This window comes from Ylistrum balloti, unplaced genomic scaffold, assembly GCF_031769215.1.
Source record: "Ylistrum balloti isolate Yb309-2 unplaced genomic scaffold, AGI_CSIRO_Ybal_v1 Utg370946, whole genome shotgun sequence".
Taxonomy (NCBI): Eukaryota; Metazoa; Mollusca; class Bivalvia; order Pectinida; family Pectinidae; genus Ylistrum; species Ylistrum balloti.
The window spans coordinates 770573-791185 of record NW_026782533.1 but is presented as its reverse complement, the minus strand read 5'-3'; the positions used below and the strand labels follow the sequence as shown (position 1 = coordinate 791185).

The window sequence follows — 20613 nt, the reverse complement described above, 5'->3', positions numbered from 1 at the left end:
TTCATAATTGCTTTGTTGACATCTTGATCTGTGAATAACTACCTAGATAATTAAGGTACAATATTGCAATTGTCATTTGCGATTTACTTCATTATTTATATTGAAGTATTTCAGTCATGACAATCAAAACTTAAAATGTTGAGTACTGTGACAAGAACTACACAAAAATAAGAGAGTGTGTAATCACTACATATAGATCATTTGAATTTATCAATTTACTTTTAACAACAGTTCTCACCAAGCACCTTGTTGCACCATTACTGACCTGGCTTTAGGTCTGAAACTTTAGGGCTGGAATTTTGCTAACAGTAATGTTAGACATCAAATTTTAATTGGAAGACAATTTCTTCAAAGTGATAGGTTTGTTGATTTTTTCACCTCTTGACCTTTCTCTTGTGTACCAATCTGTAGATGGCTACATCAGGATCACTGACATGTCCCTGAACACAACAAATATACACAACAACATGGATGTGGCTTTTGTCTGCTCCGTTGACATCATAGGAGCTGTAGGCACTGTCCAAAGTCGGTGGACATTCAACGGATCTGTCATCCGGCCTAACACATCACCTAGGTGGCACATTTCAGAAGAACCAATTGATCCAAACAAACCGTCTCAGAAGACATATAAAATGGTTGTCAGTCCTATAGTTACTCATGATACAGGTATGTTCTGTTCAATTTATGGGTGAAATGTTTTATTTTCTTTGAAGAATAGATTATTTTTCATTTTGTTGTTTCACTTATAAAATATATCTGCTTCTCAGTGACTGCCAGGATAGAGAAAATTGCTCTTCACCACATTCGGTAGATTGCCAAATCAAATATTTCATATCCATAATCCTACATTGGTAGGTATTTTGTCATGCTGGTTCAAAGTCCAAGATGGGTACTCTGAAATTTCAGCTTCAATTGCGAGTGCTAGGACACTGCTCAGCTTATCAAGCAGACAAATGATTTTTGGGGAACAATTCTTCTATGATTCTGATCAGGGTCTCGGTTATATATGTGTACAATGTTTCTGTGATTGCATTGATCAGAAAATTTTAATTATGGAGGACAATATGGAATCTGAAACTGCATCTGTGATCTGTTGCTCACTGGGTAGTTAGAGTTAACCAGTGCTTAGTGAAAAATTTATATGTTGCCTTTTTGAAAGAACAAGAAAGTTGAAGGCAAAATTAAAACTCAAACTTTATCGATCTGTCCTGTTTCAACAAATATACAGCATTTAAATGATAATATATGTTCCAAATTGGCTGGATTCGTGTTTGAAACTTGTCACTAACCATTGTTTATCCTTTATCAGCCTTTGAACAACCAAAGTCTAGTGATTTACAACTCCTTTGGTCCTCATTTTATACTATCTGCAGTCTACTGTGGATTCATTTTATTTCGTGGGGGTCCAATTTTCGTTGTTTTCGTGGATGAGCAAATCCACGAATTTAAAAACACAACGAAATATGAACTACTTACTAACGTAATTTTGAAATTGAAATCTTTGCCGACACCGGAAACGTCCACCGGTAATGACAGAAGCCCCGTAATTAGTCGGGAGTCGGGTAGTCTGAGGCTCGACATGGATACGCTAAATTGGTGTCAACGATATATAATTATATATTATTAAACATAACAAAGGGTAAGTATGATGGGATCGCAGTCGTTAGCGACACTGTGGACACTAGGCTTGATCGGACCATCCTGTCGATTGAAGATTATGTTCACAATAATTATTAATAATGCAGATCTTGTTTACACACCTGTTTACACACATAGTCCAATCGATACGCGTGGTGTTTTCATATGACTGCGGTACACCGACTGATCAGCACACAATGTTTATCCACTGAAAACAATTGTTTCTGATAATTACCGATTGATTACACGCCAGGTTATATACTGATTTGTTGTTTGATATTTTAATGCGAGACTGTTGTAAACAGCGTTATAAAAACACAGGACGCCATCTTGAAAAAAAAAACGTTCTTTTATTCTTGTCATTAGTGTTAATTCCCGTGAACATAGCCTTAATACAAACAGAAAAAAATTCGACTGGAAGCAAAAGAGAAAATTCTAACGTTTTTATTTTTTTCCCACAAAATCAAAAATCCACGAATTTATGAGTCCACGAAACTGTCTAATTTGTAGAAACAACGAAAATTGAACCCAACGAAAATAAATGAATCCACAGTAATAAGAATCAGGTTGACAAGAGGTGATGACCTTTTACAGATGTGTATGTCTGATCTGCTACCATACCTCAATAAAACTATGTTCCTTTTTAGGCAAGTATGAGTGTCAAGTCTATGATGACACGGGACTGTCCAGTCAGCAGTCACTGATGGTGGAAGTCATAGCCCAGCCACAGCTGACCATTTACCCCAGGACTCTGACAGTGGTCAGCGATCAGAGTATGAATGTCACTTGTGAGATACTCCAGCCTCTTAATTATCATGCCTTCTTCACCTGGTACAAGGACGGTTCCCGTTTTACTGGTTCTTCAGGTATAACTCTACATCTAAATCTGAAACAAGTTTTAAGTACTATTAATACAAGAGTTTCACCTGTGTTTAATATATTCAGATATATATGTTTTTATGTGTATTTACAATAAACAATTCCATAGACAAATTCCAAAGGCTGAAGAGACTCATTTTTTAGTTAACTGATTCCAAAGTCTGGAAGAAATTTTCCGGGAATGATGTAATTTCAGAATAATTGTGCCAAAATTTTTTTTGAACAGTGAACACAAAAAATTTGATTTTGTTATTATATCATGAATTACTTTCCCTTAAAAATTGTTGGTTTTCACTCCCCCATCCCTGACTGGAATTGTCTTATTTCAGGTGTCCAGTTTCTTCTCCTATCATCTCACACTGAAATGTTAGTGATCAGAAAGGTCACTGATGATGCTGAGTATTCATGTGAGGCTACCAATGTGGCCGGAACTGGACCTAGACTGACCATGAAACTGACCGTCAGACCACCAAATGGTATGCTCATGACCAATAACTTTTGATTTCAGCTATTTAACTCTATAAGAAGAGATCTTGTGTTTATAAGGGTTGGTATAATAGAGCTGTGGCAAACCTAGTATTGTATTTGTTATATAACAGAAATCATATACAATGAAATATGAATATTGTATTATCTTATAAAACGATGATGTGTTGTTGTTTGATAGCGATTGTGTGCTCTCGGGAGACAGATGCCCAGGGAACTGAATGGACAGAGACAATCGCTGGAGGGAAGGAAATACGAAATTGCCCCACAGAACTGGATGGTAAATATCATTTTTATGTCCTCACAAAGGGAGAGCACATAGTTGCTGCTTTGTCTGTCTGTCTGTCCACATTCTTCATTGCCCTTTTTTATTTTCTATACTTAAATTTTGTCTGGAACATTACACTAAAACTGTAAGAGGTATAAACAGGAAACTTTATAGGTAGATAGATCTCAACAAGGAGAGGTGCAATGCACCAGAACCATCACTCTTTTTTGCGATATGTTGGAGTTATTGCCCTTTATTTTTCATACTTACCCAGTAAATATTGACTGGAGCATTACACTTAAAGCATTAGAGGTATTTACATGAAACTTGATGGGTAGATAGATCTCAACAAGAAGGAGGACAGTTCACTAGAATCATAACTCTCTTATTGCCCTTTGTTACTTTTCATACTTAAATTTTGTCCCAATCAGGGAGCATAACCTGTCTGTGATGGCTCTTGTATCTATCTAAAAACAGATTGTTAAACTTCCTCATTGTTTTCCCCTAAAATGGCTTTGGATATTTTCTTTCCTTCCTTGTGACAATCACTTTTTATCCAGTCAGCTGAGATATGGAGAGATATCGTAAGATATTGAAAGATTTCATATGCCTATTTGAAAATATATGTGTATATTAGGGTATGATTTATATAATGATAAAGATGTAAAATTTCAGGATATCACAAGTTTTTAGTTCTTGCTGACCTATTTACTTTAGTTTCTAATCAAGACCTAAACTTTCATGCAAGATAAATATGTTAATGAATGGTTCATAAGCTAGATGATGTCATTTCCCTGTAGAGAGAGTTATCATGTAGATGTTAATACTGATTCTTCCTGGTGACAAGGGCTGAGTCTATGTATAAATCTGATAAAATTGAACTGTATATATTAAGATTAGATATAAGAAAAAAGTCTTTATGTGGATGAATTAATGGTCACTTATCCTTTCCTCTCACAGGTACAGTGGAACGTGTCTGTTCCTCTACAGGTGTGTGGGGGTCACCTGACTACAGTGGGTGTGTCAGAGTAGATCTGTCAGAACTTGAGGTTCAGGTAAACATGCAAGGCTGTGAATCGATGACGTTGTTATGGAAACAAAAAACTTTAAGACTGTATATCTGACTGAAAAGTCATGCAATTTTTGTCTAGATCTCAGATACATTAATAAGTAACGTCACTTTCACTTTCATTTTAATTTTTATGCAATGTTTTTGAGTCCGATGAAGAAGATCTTGTAAGATCCTGTATTGGTTAATAAAATTTACTTAAATAATTAACTTAACTTGTAACCATATCCTGTGTTGATCTTTGCACCTCATTTATGAATTACATCTTGCCACACTCAATGAAACAAGAGAGCATGTGGTAGAAATTTCACCTGGTATACACATCTATTGAGGAGTCACATAAAAACGTTTTCATTTTTAATATTGAATTTAAATCCTAATTTTTGAAATTTATGTGATAAACAATTATTCTAATGAAAACATTTTTTTGACCACAAGTCTTCAGTATGATGCAATTTATTGAACATAGTATTAATGTAACTTTTAATGCATTTTCTGTTGTAGACTGGCAAGATGAAGGAAGGAGTCGAGATTACCTCCCCTGAGACCTCTCTAGTGTCACTGTCTGATATCACAGGTCAGGGTCATTCACTAAACAGTGGGGACATGGATGCTTGTGTGAATATACTGAGCAATGTCCTACATGTTAGTGAACGTGACAACAATTTAGTCACTGCCAATGCAATAGAGGTAAATATCTGATCATATCACACTGTAAAGTTTGTTTGTCTCGGGTTAAAATTATTGAAGGAGTAAACAAACAATGAAAAGCAATGTTGTAAAACAGGAATATAAAATTCAATTCCAAATCCAGGTCACAAAAATTGTTTGATTTTTTGGTCTTTTCTCAAAACACCAAAATTAATTTAACTTTACTAAACATTGATTTCTTAACTTTAAATGCTGTAATTCAGACATACCTTTTCAGCTAATTGCAAATCAAATGGTATTCAAAAGGAACAAGATGCTTAAATACCAAAATGAGTTATAAAGTGAATAGCCAATTTTAAAAACAAAAGTCTTGTCCGTAAGCAATTTCCAATTAAAAATTTAAAATCGAAAGATTCAATCTATGAATCTGAAGTACTATAAATTGAAGGGATTTTCAAGTTTTATTGGAACTCAAGAATTAAGGTTCTAGTGTTTTGTGTAGATTATAGGGTCATGATGAAAATTTTACCATAATTGAGACATGAATTTTATTTATGTTATCAGGCCTTTGCTAACTCGGCAAACAATATGCTGGATGATAACAACAAGCCAGCCTGGCAGTTACAGAAGCAACGGGTAAGGAGAGCCTGCTTAGAATTACTGAGAAATAATTCTGGATTTTCATAAAATGTGAAAAAAAGTTATTAAGTTCAATGATGTTATATTTTCGGCAATGAAATATGTTTTTTGTTAAAAATTCAGTATTGAATTAAAATTTCATTTGTTTACTTAATGTTTATTTTTCCTGTTGTTTATCTGTTTTGTAGAATGGGAAAGGTGTATCTGGGCTGATGCAGGTTGCCACAGAGTTTGGCAAAGTTGGCACCAAGATGGGGGACACAACACAGAATTTCAACCAACAGGTAGCCAGACCTAACCTTGGTAAGTATATCCAGACCATTCATTGTTAATACCTGACCATCTACAAAGCTTTAGTGTTGGGTTTCTAGTTTCTTGCCAAACACAGACTGTTTGAACATTTATATATTTGATAACATCCAATAAAATCCACTTTGAATTGGGATTTAGAAATTTAAACGTGTATTTTGTGCTGAGATGATGCAATATTGAATATACTGATACCTGGAAATGATATTCAAGATCTTATTTAAGTCAGTAATGTATAAGAATTATTTGTGAACGTGCAGTGATCTCTAGTGAGCCAGTACTTAGAGATATTATGTACTTTTGTGTGTCTTTGTGTGTCTTCAGTGATAACTGTGGGTAGAACAGATCCTCAGGACTTTGTGTTCCCTGATCGTTCCCTCACTCTACCTGACTGGGCCAGTACCTCCACTACCAGTGGGGTCATTAAGCAGGATAAGATCACCAGTAGCCTAGGGACTGGTATGGCTTTCGTATTATACAGATTCTATTTTCTATAATGTATTACAGAGTTTAATTAAAATCTTAATTCGTTTATTTCTGATTACTAGAAACACATTCCCTAGAAAAAAATATGTTGTACAAACCTATGATACTTCTTTGAATTGCCTTCATATGTCACTTCCTAACCAAGGGAAGACACATTTTATATTTTCAAATAGCTTTCATCGTTATACATACTTACATATTTTCTTGATTTCTGCACAATTTGTAGTTTCACATTGGTAGGTTTGAAGTAAAAATGTTGAGATATAGTTGAACAAGAGAACAGTGGTCTGTAAATTTGAAGTTAAGATTTTTAATCAAGTCCAGTTCCATAATACTATCAAACTTATACACAGAGTTCTTACTTGTAAGACAGGTATACAAGCTGTGGAATTTTACATGATTCATTTTTAATTGCAGCCCAGAAGATTGGATTTAGTGGAATCTTGTACAGAAACATTTCCAATCTAATGCATACCTACCTCCTCAGTAACAAGTAAGTCACATACCTACCTCCTCAGTAACAAGTAAGTCATATACCTACTTTCAGTAACAAGTAGGTCACATACCTATCTCCTCAGTAACAAGTAAGTCACATACCTACCTCCTCAGTAACAAGTAAGTTACATACTTACTTCCTCAGTAACAGGTAAGTCACTTACCTACCTCCTCAGTCATAAGTCACATACCTACCTCCTCAGTAACAAGTAAGTCATATACCTACTTTCAGTAACAAGTAAGTCACATACCTACCTCCTCAGTAACAAGTAAGTCACATACCTACCTCCTCATTGACAAGTAAGTCACATACTTACCTCCTCCGTAACAAGTATGTCACATACTTACCTCCTCAGTAACAAGTTAGTCACGTACCTACCTCCTCATTGACAAGTAAGTCAAATGCCTACTTCCTTAATTCAAAGTTATTGAAATAAATTTATACATATGACCTCATTGACATATGAGACTCATTCATCCCTCATTGACAAGTAAATAGATCATATATATATAGATAAATCAATGACAGGGGGGGTTATTCCCCTTTCTAACATCTCCACTATTGTATGGATACCTGTATTATTTTAGTTCATTTCCTTGTTGTTATGTCTAGATTCCATTAATCAGATCCCTTGATGTTCTCCCTGTCTCCCTTTCCCTCCACTAGATAAAAACTTCTGTTTTGAAAATAAATACTTCAAAAGAATCATATTTGTATAATGTCAATGTTTACAGTGACGTGGAGGATGCAGATGATAAATTTGATGTGAATTCAGATATCCTAGATATTGCCATAGTACCTGCCTTGTCGGGAATCGACAACCTGGTGGAAATTACTTTCCCTCACACTTTGGTGAGTCTTTGTTTGGTCTTCTTTCATGGATATATTATTAAACTTTGAAAATGATGAATCAGTGCATGAAAATGATGATAATTTTATGTTTTGGCTATTTGTTGTGGCCCTTACTGTGGAAATAAAACACTTTTGGAAACATCTTTGTTGAAAAGATTATTTTTGAAGATTGAACATAAAAATAGGAAAAAAAACATTAGAATTTTATTATACTTCAGTTTTTTATTAAAAGCTTAATTCACAAATTTTAGAAGCATTTTTGAAAATGAAAATTAATGTAAGTGTTTTTCTATGTTTTCAGACAAACTATTCCTCACCATCTTGTGTGTTCTGGGATTTCACTGTACCGTAAGTATCATATTTACTTACTGTTAAGAATACTGTACCCAGAACATTGATATCCATTTCCTAACACTCGGTCATCCTGGCCGTCAGAAAGTGTTAAAACATTCCTTCAGGATATTTTGCAGCTTTGGAATACCATATTTTCAGCATTATAAGCATTCATAAGCTTATATACCGGTGTGGTTTATACGTAGAGGAAAAAAATGTTTGTTTACATAAAACAAAAACATCAGAATGAGAAAAAAACCAATTCTTAGATTTCGACGTTGATAGCAATACTATCGTATGGATGAGACGATGCTCTGGTCTGATTTATAGATAAATTTATTAAGCCTTTCAATTGGCCTGGCCTTGTGCAATGGTGACTTTTAGTGCAACGGTATTGTTGTTCTATACTGTTCTCTGTAGGGCTTTAATCCTCTCTAGGGCGGGGTTGTATTCATGAAACTCTGTCTTGGACTGATCGGAGTCCATGTAGCACCTGATAGCCCTGCGATGATCCCCTAAAGTTTCATAACAGATCCCCAGTAGTGTGTGAATGGTCCAGTTGGTGTGTCCTCCCTCTAGGTAATCATACTTTGCAACTATCAGACTACGTATCGCTGCATCACAACATGCAGTGTCCCCAAGCTCATGGCAACACAGGAAGGACAGAAAGAAAGCATAGGGTAGTGCTGGAATGTAGATACCAACCGGGCTCTTTGATACCTCAGGCTGTAGCTGAGGAAGGTAAAAGGTTTCCTTCGCGAAGAAAAGTGATTTCGTGAATGTTTTCTTAAGCTTGTGAATTAGAGTATAACCTTTCCCACAGTAGCTCTGTATGTATCTTGCTTTTTGTTCCGACGGCAGCAGCAGTTGACTTTTCATGTGATATTGAGGCTGTGATGTTACATAGCTGCACAATCTCAAAGATTTATTGTAGTTTCCAGACATAAAGTAAAAATTTGCCAAGTAGCAAAGTTCTGTTCCTACTGAAGAACAAAGTATCAAATGGTGTTCACATTTACCCAGAGTCTGGTACCGAGTCTTGTTGCTTGTTGTTCTAGCAATATGGTCTGGATTTGCCTTCCTCTGAGTCAGCTGCAAGAGTAGACTATTCATAAAACTAAAAGCTGTTACTTCCTCCACCTCCGTTTCTGACTTCCTCAATAAGTTCAATGCTTTAGTCAGACACCGAGTAAGATCAGACCCACTAGGCTGGCTAATGGTTGCTAGTTTTACTATGAGCCCCATGTCCCTGTGATATTCTATTTCCTTTTCAGTGTGTGGATGCACAAGTTCAGTTATTGTGTTTGCATCGCTAATACTTTCCAGTATATTTGGTCGGAAGAATTTCTCATGCGAAAGACACAGTAACTTCATTCCGTGGAAAATTGTGAGGACATCAAAAAGTTTCTGTTGATTTCGTCCACGGAGTTTCTCCTGGAACATATCGTCGGATGGGATGAAGTAGTTCGGACAACATTCCTTCTGAGCCCATGACATCAGAATATTAAAGCAAAACCAGAAACAGTAAAACAAATTTTGTTCTTTCCAGAGCATTGGATGAGAGTTTTCCACAGAGAAAAACATGAGCGTTTTCAATAAAGCAGAACTAACAACACCAGGGAATTCCCGCAAAAGATTTGTATTCTTCAACTGAATAAAGAAATATTTCAGTAAACAGTAAACCTTGAGTTGAACGTGACTGAATGCATGAACTAAAGATCTCTCAGCTGATGCTAGGGATATCCTCCACTTGAGAACCATTGTTTTATCCTCCAAACTTTTTTCTTCTAACGGAACAAGATGACAACCTTGGCACACAATTTGATCAACCAGTTTTTGTGGTGGCCACCCACACAGCCGTGTGCGAGTCACCCACTCTTCAGCATCTCTTGGCCAGCTTTTACAGGCAAAGCCTACAACTGTATTTAAAGAAGTAGCCTGTGGGCTGCTCTGTCCATGAGGGACGATTGACTTGGGTATAGATCTGCTTTGTTCTCTGATTGTTTGTTTTCTGTAGATGTTACTAGCGACAAACCTACGTCCGCCAAAAGTTACCAGTGAATTAACAATGGTAGTGTTACGCTTTTGTCCTAGTTCCCCTAATTGTAAGCTCACATAACCTGGTGTACATTGGGCTTCCAAAGCCTTGGTCATATACAACACAGTCTTGTGTGAGCTGTCTGGAGGAACCGACTGTCCAGGGGAGATAACTAGCACATCATTTTCAATATACACGGTGTCTGTATCGGACCCAGACATGTAGATTCCGTCAGACTGACTTCCACCAAGAAATACATTCCTAGTATTTTCCCTACAGTTATAAATTGATTCCAGATTCAATGTTACTCCTCTCCTTATATCTGTCACTTCCTTTGTTCCTGTGTAATTTTCATCGATGAATTTCGACAAGAGCACAGAGATGACCTCAATGTCGCCAGGGTCCCTGATAGCTCGATCCTGGTGTCCTCTACAATAAATTGAATTCATGTATTTACAAAGCGATAAAAATCAGGAAATATACATATACTGTAGTAAACCATGGTTTCAAAATATTCTTAAATCTCTGCCTGTCAGTGAGGGCATTTTTGTCATTTCTCAGTGCCTTCAGCTGTTGAGGTGTTTGATTGAATCTGTTATGTCTGTCATATCCATACCTAATCATTATATTCAAGATTGAATTTGATTTTAGGTCAACAGTGAATTAAAAAGGGCTGTATAATGTAATTAAATATAAAGAAAAAATGTAAATATGTAAATATGATTCTCATATTTAATGAAGTTGATTATCAAACAAAAGCATATTGCGTTCTTCATATGATGTAATTTAAAGATCATATGCCCTTTTGAAATTTCTTTCAAATGAAATAAAGAACATTTGAAATTTGGAGTTGCTGGACTTATTACCCGGTTAACAGCTAGGGTTATGTTGAAGTGAGGGGTCTCCTTGTAGAAACCGGTGGCTACCTCAATGAACAACAGACGGAAGGACTTTCCCGTGCCATTCAGAGCAATTAAGGCAAAGTGTCTCACTCAAGGACACTAATATGTCTGCACAGACCATTTTGTTTCTCAGCTTTATGAGAAATACAAACCACCGTATATAGAAGTCATTGAACCGCAGACCTCAGATCTTTACCTGACGTTAGGTAAGCTTATGCTATAACCAAATGAGCTATTTGTAGATGTATAAAAGGATTGCTGAAAGGAAATAAAACTTCATAGAAAAAGAATTTTGTAATGTTAATGAAATCACACACGAAAGCTTATGGAGGAAGTATGTTAATGATGAAATTTGTTACTCAAGGGAAGAACATAATTTGTGATAAATCTTAAAGTGACTGGCTAGCTTATCAGACAGATAGTTTAATTGCGGTCACCTTGGTGTTAGAATCATGCCGTGAAACATTGGCTGGACATGCTCTCCACCAGTGAAACATTAATTAACTGTTCACGGTTTAATTGTAGATCAGTAGAAGACACTTTTCCTATCAGAATTAGATAATTAACTTTAGGACAAACTGTAAGATCACAGCAAATAAAGTCAGTCCTGGTGTGGAAGGAGTAACTTGTTAAGCTCGATACTCAGGCCATACATGTTATCATTGTTGTAACTTGTGTTAATACTCAACATTTGTACTTGAGAACGGTTGTTGCTGGTCTTTTGTATAACATCAGTATAGTACAACATAGAGGGGTAACAAAGTTTAGTCTCTGTCTGATCAATATCAAATTATTTAGTTTAACAGATATAGATAACACCTTAGCAGTTTCCTTATACAAAAGGATTTCAGTGAAGTGGGATTTACCTTTCAAAGATCAGTTAAAATTTCAAATAACTGGACGGTTGCCAACTGAATCTTTTTAAGGCTCAGACAAATTATTTCCTTTCAGGCCGTTATTATCATCCAAGTTTCTTTGGGTGATATCCAACAGATAAGCATGTTCTACATACATAAATACATGCCTTACTTAGTAACATCAAGCAAGAGTTTATCCTTTAATTTATATTCACGTAACACCATTGTTAAAAAAAGGGTACTCTGTTGTAGGATTTTAGAATAATGAGACTGTGTACATGTACACATTGTTTTGTTAACGGAATCTAATTTTCGTCTGAAAAATTCTAAAATCTCAACATTCAAATCTCCAATTGTTTATGAAATCTCATTATTCCACTCTCCTGTTGTGTGTTAAATCACATTATTTCACTCTCCAATTGTTTATAAAATTGGTTTGGAAAACAAATGGAAAAAAAACTATAATATTAGCTCTTATGTATAACAACATTATTAACAGGATAAGAGAGATATGTTTCTTGTAGAAAACATTCGAAGAGGAGACAATAGAGAATATTACTAAGTAAAAAAAAACGAACATTAAGCAGTATAACAGAATATATAGATAGAAGACTTTATTTTCAGACCAATAATTCCATATTTTATTTTCAATATTAGAAAGCCATACTCTGCTTTATGGAGTTATTCATGCTGAAAGTTTTTAAATGGAAATAAATTATACATATTTAGTCAAACCTTTCAAATAAAAAATTATGTTTCCAAATTTCAGAAATGAAAAAATATTCTTTGACTGGACCTTTTTGACATTCTGACAAAATTTCAAGACACCTTTTAGAAATCAGAAATGAAATTGGATGTTTCCATATGCATTTATAGAAAAACTTTTTGTGGAACAAAAACAAAAGATCGCATGAGGAAAATTTTGTAAATTTCAATAGTTAATTAATAGAAGTCAGTTAAAACAATTGTCAGTAGTGATATTTGTCAACTAAAAACTTTCAACAGCAAATAGTCAATGACAACATCAACAACTATCAATAGTGACAACTGTCCATGACAACAGCATCAACAATATGTAAGAAACTAATCAATTACCTGCTCATATTGAATAGTGTTTATGGTCAAGTCCCTGTAGTCAGGCCATATTTATGTCACCAAGCTCACAGCGTAGTGTTATTTAAAGAATGCACGTACTGTGTGTACTGGAAATTTTCAGGTTGTGATATTTTTGTAATAAAGGGGAAACCCCTTGCTGGGAAACCACAACAGCAAGTCAATTTATATCTTTCTGTTATAGCAAGGAATGACTGACATGTTCAACAGGAAATAAGGAATTAATTTAGTGCCTCAAACAGAGGGATAATTATATCAGAATTTACATAAGGGTGAATAACTATATTATATCTAGTGATTGATATATTCACAAACTTGTTGCTTTCAGGACTAATTAAGACATATATACAGTCACTAAGATGAAATAAACATATTCTGAAATCTTGGTTAAGGTTAAGAGATCGTCCGTGAAGTGATTTTTTTGCCCAGTTTTACAGCCAAAAACAGGCTGTTTCCCCTAGCTACAGACTGCTGTAAAATACTGTAATATGTAAATGATGCATGTAAGTGGGGCTAAAATAGATATCATTTAAGTACAAAACGTTCTAACAGGATGTGCAGTATTTTTACAAGCTTGTGTTTCCCTTGTATAGTTAATTTGTTCAAATGAATGACCTTGCACATCACTAAATGTCATAATAATCAAACAATGGAGTCAAAATGTTTACTTGCCATTGTGATTTGCTGTTAGGTTTCCAATCAAAAGTAACAGTTTTGAAATCTTCAGTACAAAATTGATAACAATTTTACCTATAAGGATGCTGATGCTTGGTTTGTATTGCTTGTTGTGGGAACCTCTATTTGTGTAGTAAATAACTTGAGTAGAATCAGTCGCTTAATTAGGAGACTGTTTATATGAGATGGCATGAGAATCATCATGTTCAGTTATACATAATTACCAGTTTCAATATGATTAAGTTTTTTCTATATTTGTGTAACATATGAGGCTCTCAAAAAACCTCTTTTTTTTTATTTAGGTCATCTGACCTTCTTCTTTAATATTTTTAATTCAGAAACTTAATTTGATCTGTAGGGGCCCAAAATGGGGAAGTTAGAAAATATTTTGCTGCAGAACAATACTCTTCCTTAATGTGTGAATAGATTCCAACCAAAAGTGGTCTGAAACATCATTGAGGGTAAAGAACCATTTTTTACATTCAGAAAGTTTATTTGGCCCCTAGAGACTTACGTACAGGGCTCCAAAAGGAGAAATTAGTTAATATTTTGCTTCAAAACGCAACTCCTCCTTAATGCCTGGGCAGATGGTCTGAAATGTAGTTGCAGGTGGTTTCTCATTTCTGAAGTTCAGAAAGTTCGACCCCTTGAGTCTTTGGGGCTGGCCCCATATGGGAAAGTCAGTCAAAAATTTTGCTTCAAAATGCTACTATTTCTGATTGATTAAATAGATTTAATTCAAATTTTGATTGAAACTTGTGAAAGTTGCTGTGACCCCTAGGGACTTGGGAGTCAGGCCCAAAATGGGGAAGTTACTAAATATTTTGCTTCAAAATGCAATTTCTTCTTAATACCTGGGTAAATTTCAACCAAATTTTATCTGAAACATTATCTAAAACAAGTGCATCGTTCCTCTTAAGCTCTGGTTGCTTTGAAAATTGAGATCTTTAAAAAGATCTGTACTAATATCCCTATTTATATGAAGTTAACCTATAGAATATCCCATTATTTCATTTACCATTCATCATCTTTGATTACCGGTCAATTTGATTTATCTTTTTCTTGACCTTTATACACAGGAATACCCCCAACGGGGCATGGTCAACCAGTGGTTGCAGATATGTCAGTACGTCAGACACAAGCACCACTTGTACCTGTGATCACACTACCAACTTTGCTCTACTAATGAGTCCAGGCAAAACGGTAACGCTACTCTGAATAAAAATATCTTCTCTTTCTTTTTTTTAAGATAAAATTATATCAACTTTTCTATGTAAATGAAATAAGTTCAGATTTATGGAGACATTTTGTTTTGTATAATTTGTCTTTTTGAATTTTTATATGTTTAAAATTACCAACTAAAGAAATTAAAGTAGGATTAGGACTTAATGTCCTGTACCGTCAAAAATTATCTGCTTAATTAATTACTTTCACTCATATTGTTTAATTAATATTTAATTTATGTTACAGCCCGTTCAGCACATGTTGGCCCTCAGTGTTATATCCGCCATTGGTTGTGGAATCTCTATGCTGTTCTTGCTCACCACTATAGTGGTGTACCTGTCCTACTGGAGGTTAGTTATCAGACAGTTATTAAGCACTTTTATAGAGATTTACATACAGTGTCTCCGATCATCTCATCAGTACTGATTACTTTCAGAAAAACATACGGTTATTCAATGTACATGTATATATAAATATGTAATTTGATGTGATTAAGCAATACTGTTAAAAAGTGTTGCGGATATTGAAGAAATAAGATGTGAACAGTTTCAAAGAGTATATTCTGACCTGCTTAACATTTCGGTGTAAAATTTTCTTACGGTTTGTCATTCAAGCATTATTGGAAGTTTTTTTTATTTTCAACTTTTATGTTGTTATATTTTTAAAAAAACTAACAAATCAACAAAAACAAAACAAAAAGAAATTTTTATACGAAGAAGCTATTAATCACAACATACTCGTTACCAATTAAGAGGGTGTTGACTTTATAGTCAGCTACTTTCACCTCTGTCGCAGAGGCTTATTCAGGACACAGCGACATTTCCAAAGCTTCTAAAAAAAGAAATTTTGTTTCATTTTAAATCTTTAAGGACAAATATCCTAACAGATGTTTAAAAAAAATTACACATAGCAGAATTTGCTATTAGAAAGAAAGTTTTAAACTGTGTTGGTTTACAGGTATGTAAGGAGTGACCGGGCCACCATACTGATGCACCTGTGTGTAGCACTGTTGGCTGCCTACCTTTTATTCTTGGTTGGAATCAATAGGACAGAAAATAAGGTACACATGTTTCATATTTCTATTAAATGGAGCTCTGTAATAAAGATCATACATGTATTTGTTGATTTCACTTTTACTGTATAGAGCTTAAGTTGGATACGTCTTCAGAGTTTTTATAAAATATAATGTATTAATGAAGGATAAAATATGAAGGATAACTTTTTAGTGCCATGGTCACATAGAAATATCAGTGTATGTACAATTTTAAGGGAGATAATCCAGTATCATTATCTTGTAAGTGTCAAGAAGCTGTTATGTAAATATAAAAAATATAAGTGTATGTAGAATTAAGGGGAGATAATACAGTGACATTATCTTGTAAGGGTCAAGATGCAATTATATGAATATCAAAAATATAAGTGTATGTAGAATTAAGGGGAGATAATACAGTAACATTATCTTGTAAGTGCCAAGATGCTATTATATAGCATATATGTATATGTACAGTCGAACTTCGTTAACTCGAACTCGGAAAACTCGAAGACCCCGTTTAACTCGAAGCACTTTGTCGGTCCCGGCAAATATTCTAGTAATCAAAACTCGTGAAAAACTCTGTTAATTCGAAGTAAAAATTTGGTCCCAACAACAAAACATATACTGAATATGATCGGAAAACTCGAAGTATAAATTTTGTGCCGGTCAATTACATTGCTGATGCGCTACGTCGTTTTGCAATTTTACCGACAATAGGCTTTACAAGTGAATATTAATGAACAATACTGTAATTAACAATATTCATGTTTTAGAAAAGTGTTTATTGTTATTTAATTGAATGATAAAAGGTAACCGTTAGATCTTATAATTGATAGATATCGGCGATAAAAAGTATAGTTCTACTCACATTGCGTAATTTCCGTGTCTGTCAGCCATAACAAACACCGACCTGTGTATACACTCAGTGAAGCGGAACTAAGCTATAGAAAACAATCACAACACTGGCCCGAAATTGATGGTTTCTAAATAATAAGCAAACTGCACCTAATTTAATTATCAATTCTGGTTTTTCAACGATCAAGAACAAAATATGTTTGCTTATTACCGGAATCTACATCAAGCTCGTATATAGCCAAAAAGTGACAAAAAGTACAAGGAACGTCAGTTAAAAATCTTTGCACCAAAACTCATGAACTCGGCTATCTATATATTTTCGTGGTCCCATCGACTTCGAGTTAACGAGGTTTGACTGTATATAGAGTTTGAACAGAGACAATCCAATAACATAATCAAGTGTCAAGATATTGTTATGTTGATATACCCTAGCTACAAAAATACTTTTTTGTTCGTTCAGTTTTATTTATGTATTCATTTATTAGGGAGAAAATATTGATATGTATGTTTTGCATTAAAGACCTTTCATGTGACACTTTTCCACAGGATGTGTGTACTGGTTTCACAGCTGTACTTCACTACATTTTCCTTGTGGTGTTTTTCCTGATGTTGGCAGAGGGAATAGAAGTGGCCTTCACAGTGTTGTATGTGTTCTCTACACGGTCTCGTATCCGCTGGCTCCTACCTCTGTCCTGGTGTAAGTACTGTGTTGTATGTGTTCTCTACACGGCCTCGTATCCGCTGGCTCCTACCTCTGTCCTGGTGTAAGTACTGGATCTGACGTTACTAAGGAGCTTCGTTGATAAATGAAACAAAAAAAACAATAGATTCATAAATCAAAAATTAATTAAGATTTCTTTTAATTATACAAACTTTAATTTAATGACAAGTCCTGAATGTAATAAAATCAATGAATTCTAAACCATTTTGTTGCTCATTTTTGAACTGTATTTGATTAATACTTTTTAAAAAATTTTATGGATTGACTGTTAAATCTGTAGTTTTTTTGAAGGTTTTTGGTGATTTTGTCCCGATTGTATTTGATTAATGTGATAATTGTGATATTGAGGTTTGTGATTTTAATTTGATATCTGCAGTGGTTCCTGTTGTCATTGTTGCTATATCTATGGGAGCTACCAAGCTGGAGGGATATGGAAACTCACAATTGTAAGTTCATAATATATAACAGGAAATTTTATCACAGATCGACCTTGTCAATTATCAATAGTGTTTCTTTCCTTAAGAAGGGTGAAATACAAGCACTGTTAACCATGAAGTATTTATAGGTAAATGTCAAATTAAAATCAACTCAAACAATGTTTCCTGTTAACGGTATAAATAACTTTAAACCTGGCAATCAGTTATCATGTTATTACAACACCTACAGATATCACTTATGAATAAAGAATTAATTTTCTTTTAAATGTTCTGTTCAGAACAAGACCACGTACCCATTTTCTCCACAAGATCTTTTGTACACTAATTTCCATGTAGATTTATTCTCAAATTGTCTTGTTTTGAAAATAAATATTTTGAAAAATTGTTTGGTTTTATTTGCTTGTTACAGTTGTTGGTTGTCTGTATACAGTATAACTGGTGTGTTATGGGCGTTTGTTGCACCTGTTATATTGATTATTATTGTAAGTATCTGAACCATGAGTCAATTTATGTACTGCATCAGGCCAAATATTGGTCACTACGCATTTATAATGAAAATACCCCATGTATATTTCAATAATGCTTCATTTATGTCCAAATATTTATATGTAGTTTAAATCTTATCAATTTAGGGTTAAAATTTTGGGGGGAAAATGTGTTCCAAGTAACTGTTCCAATTTTTTTTTTTTCCAGATAAATACTGTGATGTTAATTTTTGGTGAATACTTTCCAGATAATTACTGTGATGTTTATTTTGGTGAATATTTTCAGATAAATGCTGTGATATTTATTTTGATGAACATTTTCCAGATAAATGCTGTGATATTATTCCTGGTGATACGAGCTCTATTTAATACCCATACGATGATGACAAAGGCCGCCCGTGATCAGGCAAAGTAAGCAAAACTCTCATATTCAAACACAAACTAAAATAATTCACAACTTAGCTTAAGCGGTGACAACTGAAAATTTCTTTTTATCCAATCTATCATGGTTTTCGCAACAACAAAAGAAACCAATAGAGCAATAGGGATTACAGTTATTGATGACCAGAAATTAAGCAGAATTAGTTTATCAGAGTTGTCTCCCCTTTTACATTTTCTTAACTTTTAAAACTATAACAATAAACTTATCACCTAGTTGTGATGTTTTATGCATTTTATGAATTTCCTTGTGTCTCATTTTTTGGGGATAGTTATCTCCCTTAGACCATAAACTCATCTTAAGTTAACTTGTGTGACACTCATCAATTATTAATATACTGATGTATCAGATGTCAGTTAACTTTATAATAATTTCTTGTATAATTTTACCATTTGACAGGACAGCCATGCGTAGCCTGTGTGTCCTTTTACCAGTGATGGGAGTGGCCTGGATATTCGGTGTTTTTTCTGTTAATGAAGAAATGGTTATATTTCAATACTTATTTGCAATATTTAATTCTCTGCAGGTGAGTTTGATGATATTCATAATTTTTTATTAGAATTTTACATTTCTGATTTCATGATGGTTGAATGGGATATATCCTATGCAGAAAAGGAAAATAAGAATTTAGAAATCCAACCTGTATTGTAAATGAAGAATGGATTATTTCAGCGAAGTTGTTGATTTTCCAATTGTCTTTTTCAGGGATTTTTGATTTTCCTGTTCCACTGCCTCTTAAATCGACAGGTATGATATAAAAAAGTTGAAACTTTTGTCAGGTAAAAAATTTATATTGGTACCACAAGTAGATGATCTTACAAGGAACTCCCACTCTGCATAAAGGGCGTAGTACAGAACTCATCAAGATTGTAGTTCACTGAGTGACTTAATAAAAGTACAGAAAAAGAAAACAGAAATAATTTGTATGTTGATTCTTAAAAAGAAATTGTGATTAAAAAAAGATTTAATTAATATTCCTGTTATGATTAAGATAACTCTTTTTATGATCTTTCTAGGAAAAATTGGTGGTCTCTACGCTGATGTTCTATAAAAAGAATTTGGAGGGATTTTTGTTAACTGTGAAGTTTTTGTTGGTTGTATATTATTAAGCTGCCTAGATTTGGAGTAATGTAGTATGATGTTGTTATTTACAGATAAAAGATGCCATTAATCAAACTAGGCGACGCAAGAGAAGCATGGCTGACCTCGGCACGAAAAGTACCTCACAGAGCGGTAATACTAACCCTGTAAGTATGGCCGACCTCATCACAAAAGTACCTCACAGAGACGTAATACTAATCCTGTAAGTATGGCCGACCTCATCACAAAAGTACCTCGCAGAGACGTAATACTAACCCTGTAAGTATGGCCGACCTCATCACAAAAACTACCTCACAGAGACATAATACTAATCCTGTAAGTATGGCCGACCTCATCACAAAAGTACCTCGCAGAGACGTAATACTAACCCTGTAAGTATGGCTGACCTCATCACAAAACTACCTTACAGAGACGTAATACTAATCCTGTAAGTATGGCCGACCTCATCACAAAAGTACCTCGCGGAGACGTAATACTAACCCTGTAAGTATGGCCGACTTCATCACAAAAACTACCTCACAGAGACGTAATACTAATCCTGTAAGTATGGCCGACCTCATCACAAAAGTACCTCACAGAGACGTAATACTTACCCTGTAAGTATGGCCGACCTCATCACAAAAGTAC

General features: G+C 34.5%; 2 protein-coding genes across 2 annotated transcripts; one reads left to right on the top strand and one right to left on the bottom strand.

Annotated features, from left to right (window-relative positions):
- Positions 1 to 8472: 8472 nt before the first annotated feature.
- LOC132559616 (uncharacterized) lies at positions 8473 to 10593 on the bottom strand. The gene has a single exon (XM_060224249.1). It carries the CDS (start codon positions 10591 to 10593, stop codon positions 8509 to 8511), a length of 2085 nt encoding a protein of 694 aa, XP_060080232.1. The 3' UTR covers positions 8473 to 8508.
- A 4218-nt stretch (positions 10594 to 14811) lies between these two features.
- Positions 14812 to 20192, top strand: LOC132559615 (adhesion G-protein coupled receptor D1-like). Its single transcript, XM_060224248.1, has 9 exons — positions 14812 to 14817; positions 15162 to 15265; positions 15873 to 15975; positions 17350 to 17500; positions 17901 to 17970; positions 18371 to 18443; positions 18772 to 18857; positions 19285 to 19411; positions 20040 to 20192. The coding sequence occupies exons 1-9, from the start codon at positions 14812 to 14814 to the stop codon at positions 20190 to 20192; spliced, it is 873 nt and encodes a 290-aa protein (XP_060080231.1).
- The last annotated feature ends 421 nt before the right edge of the window (positions 20193 to 20613 follow it).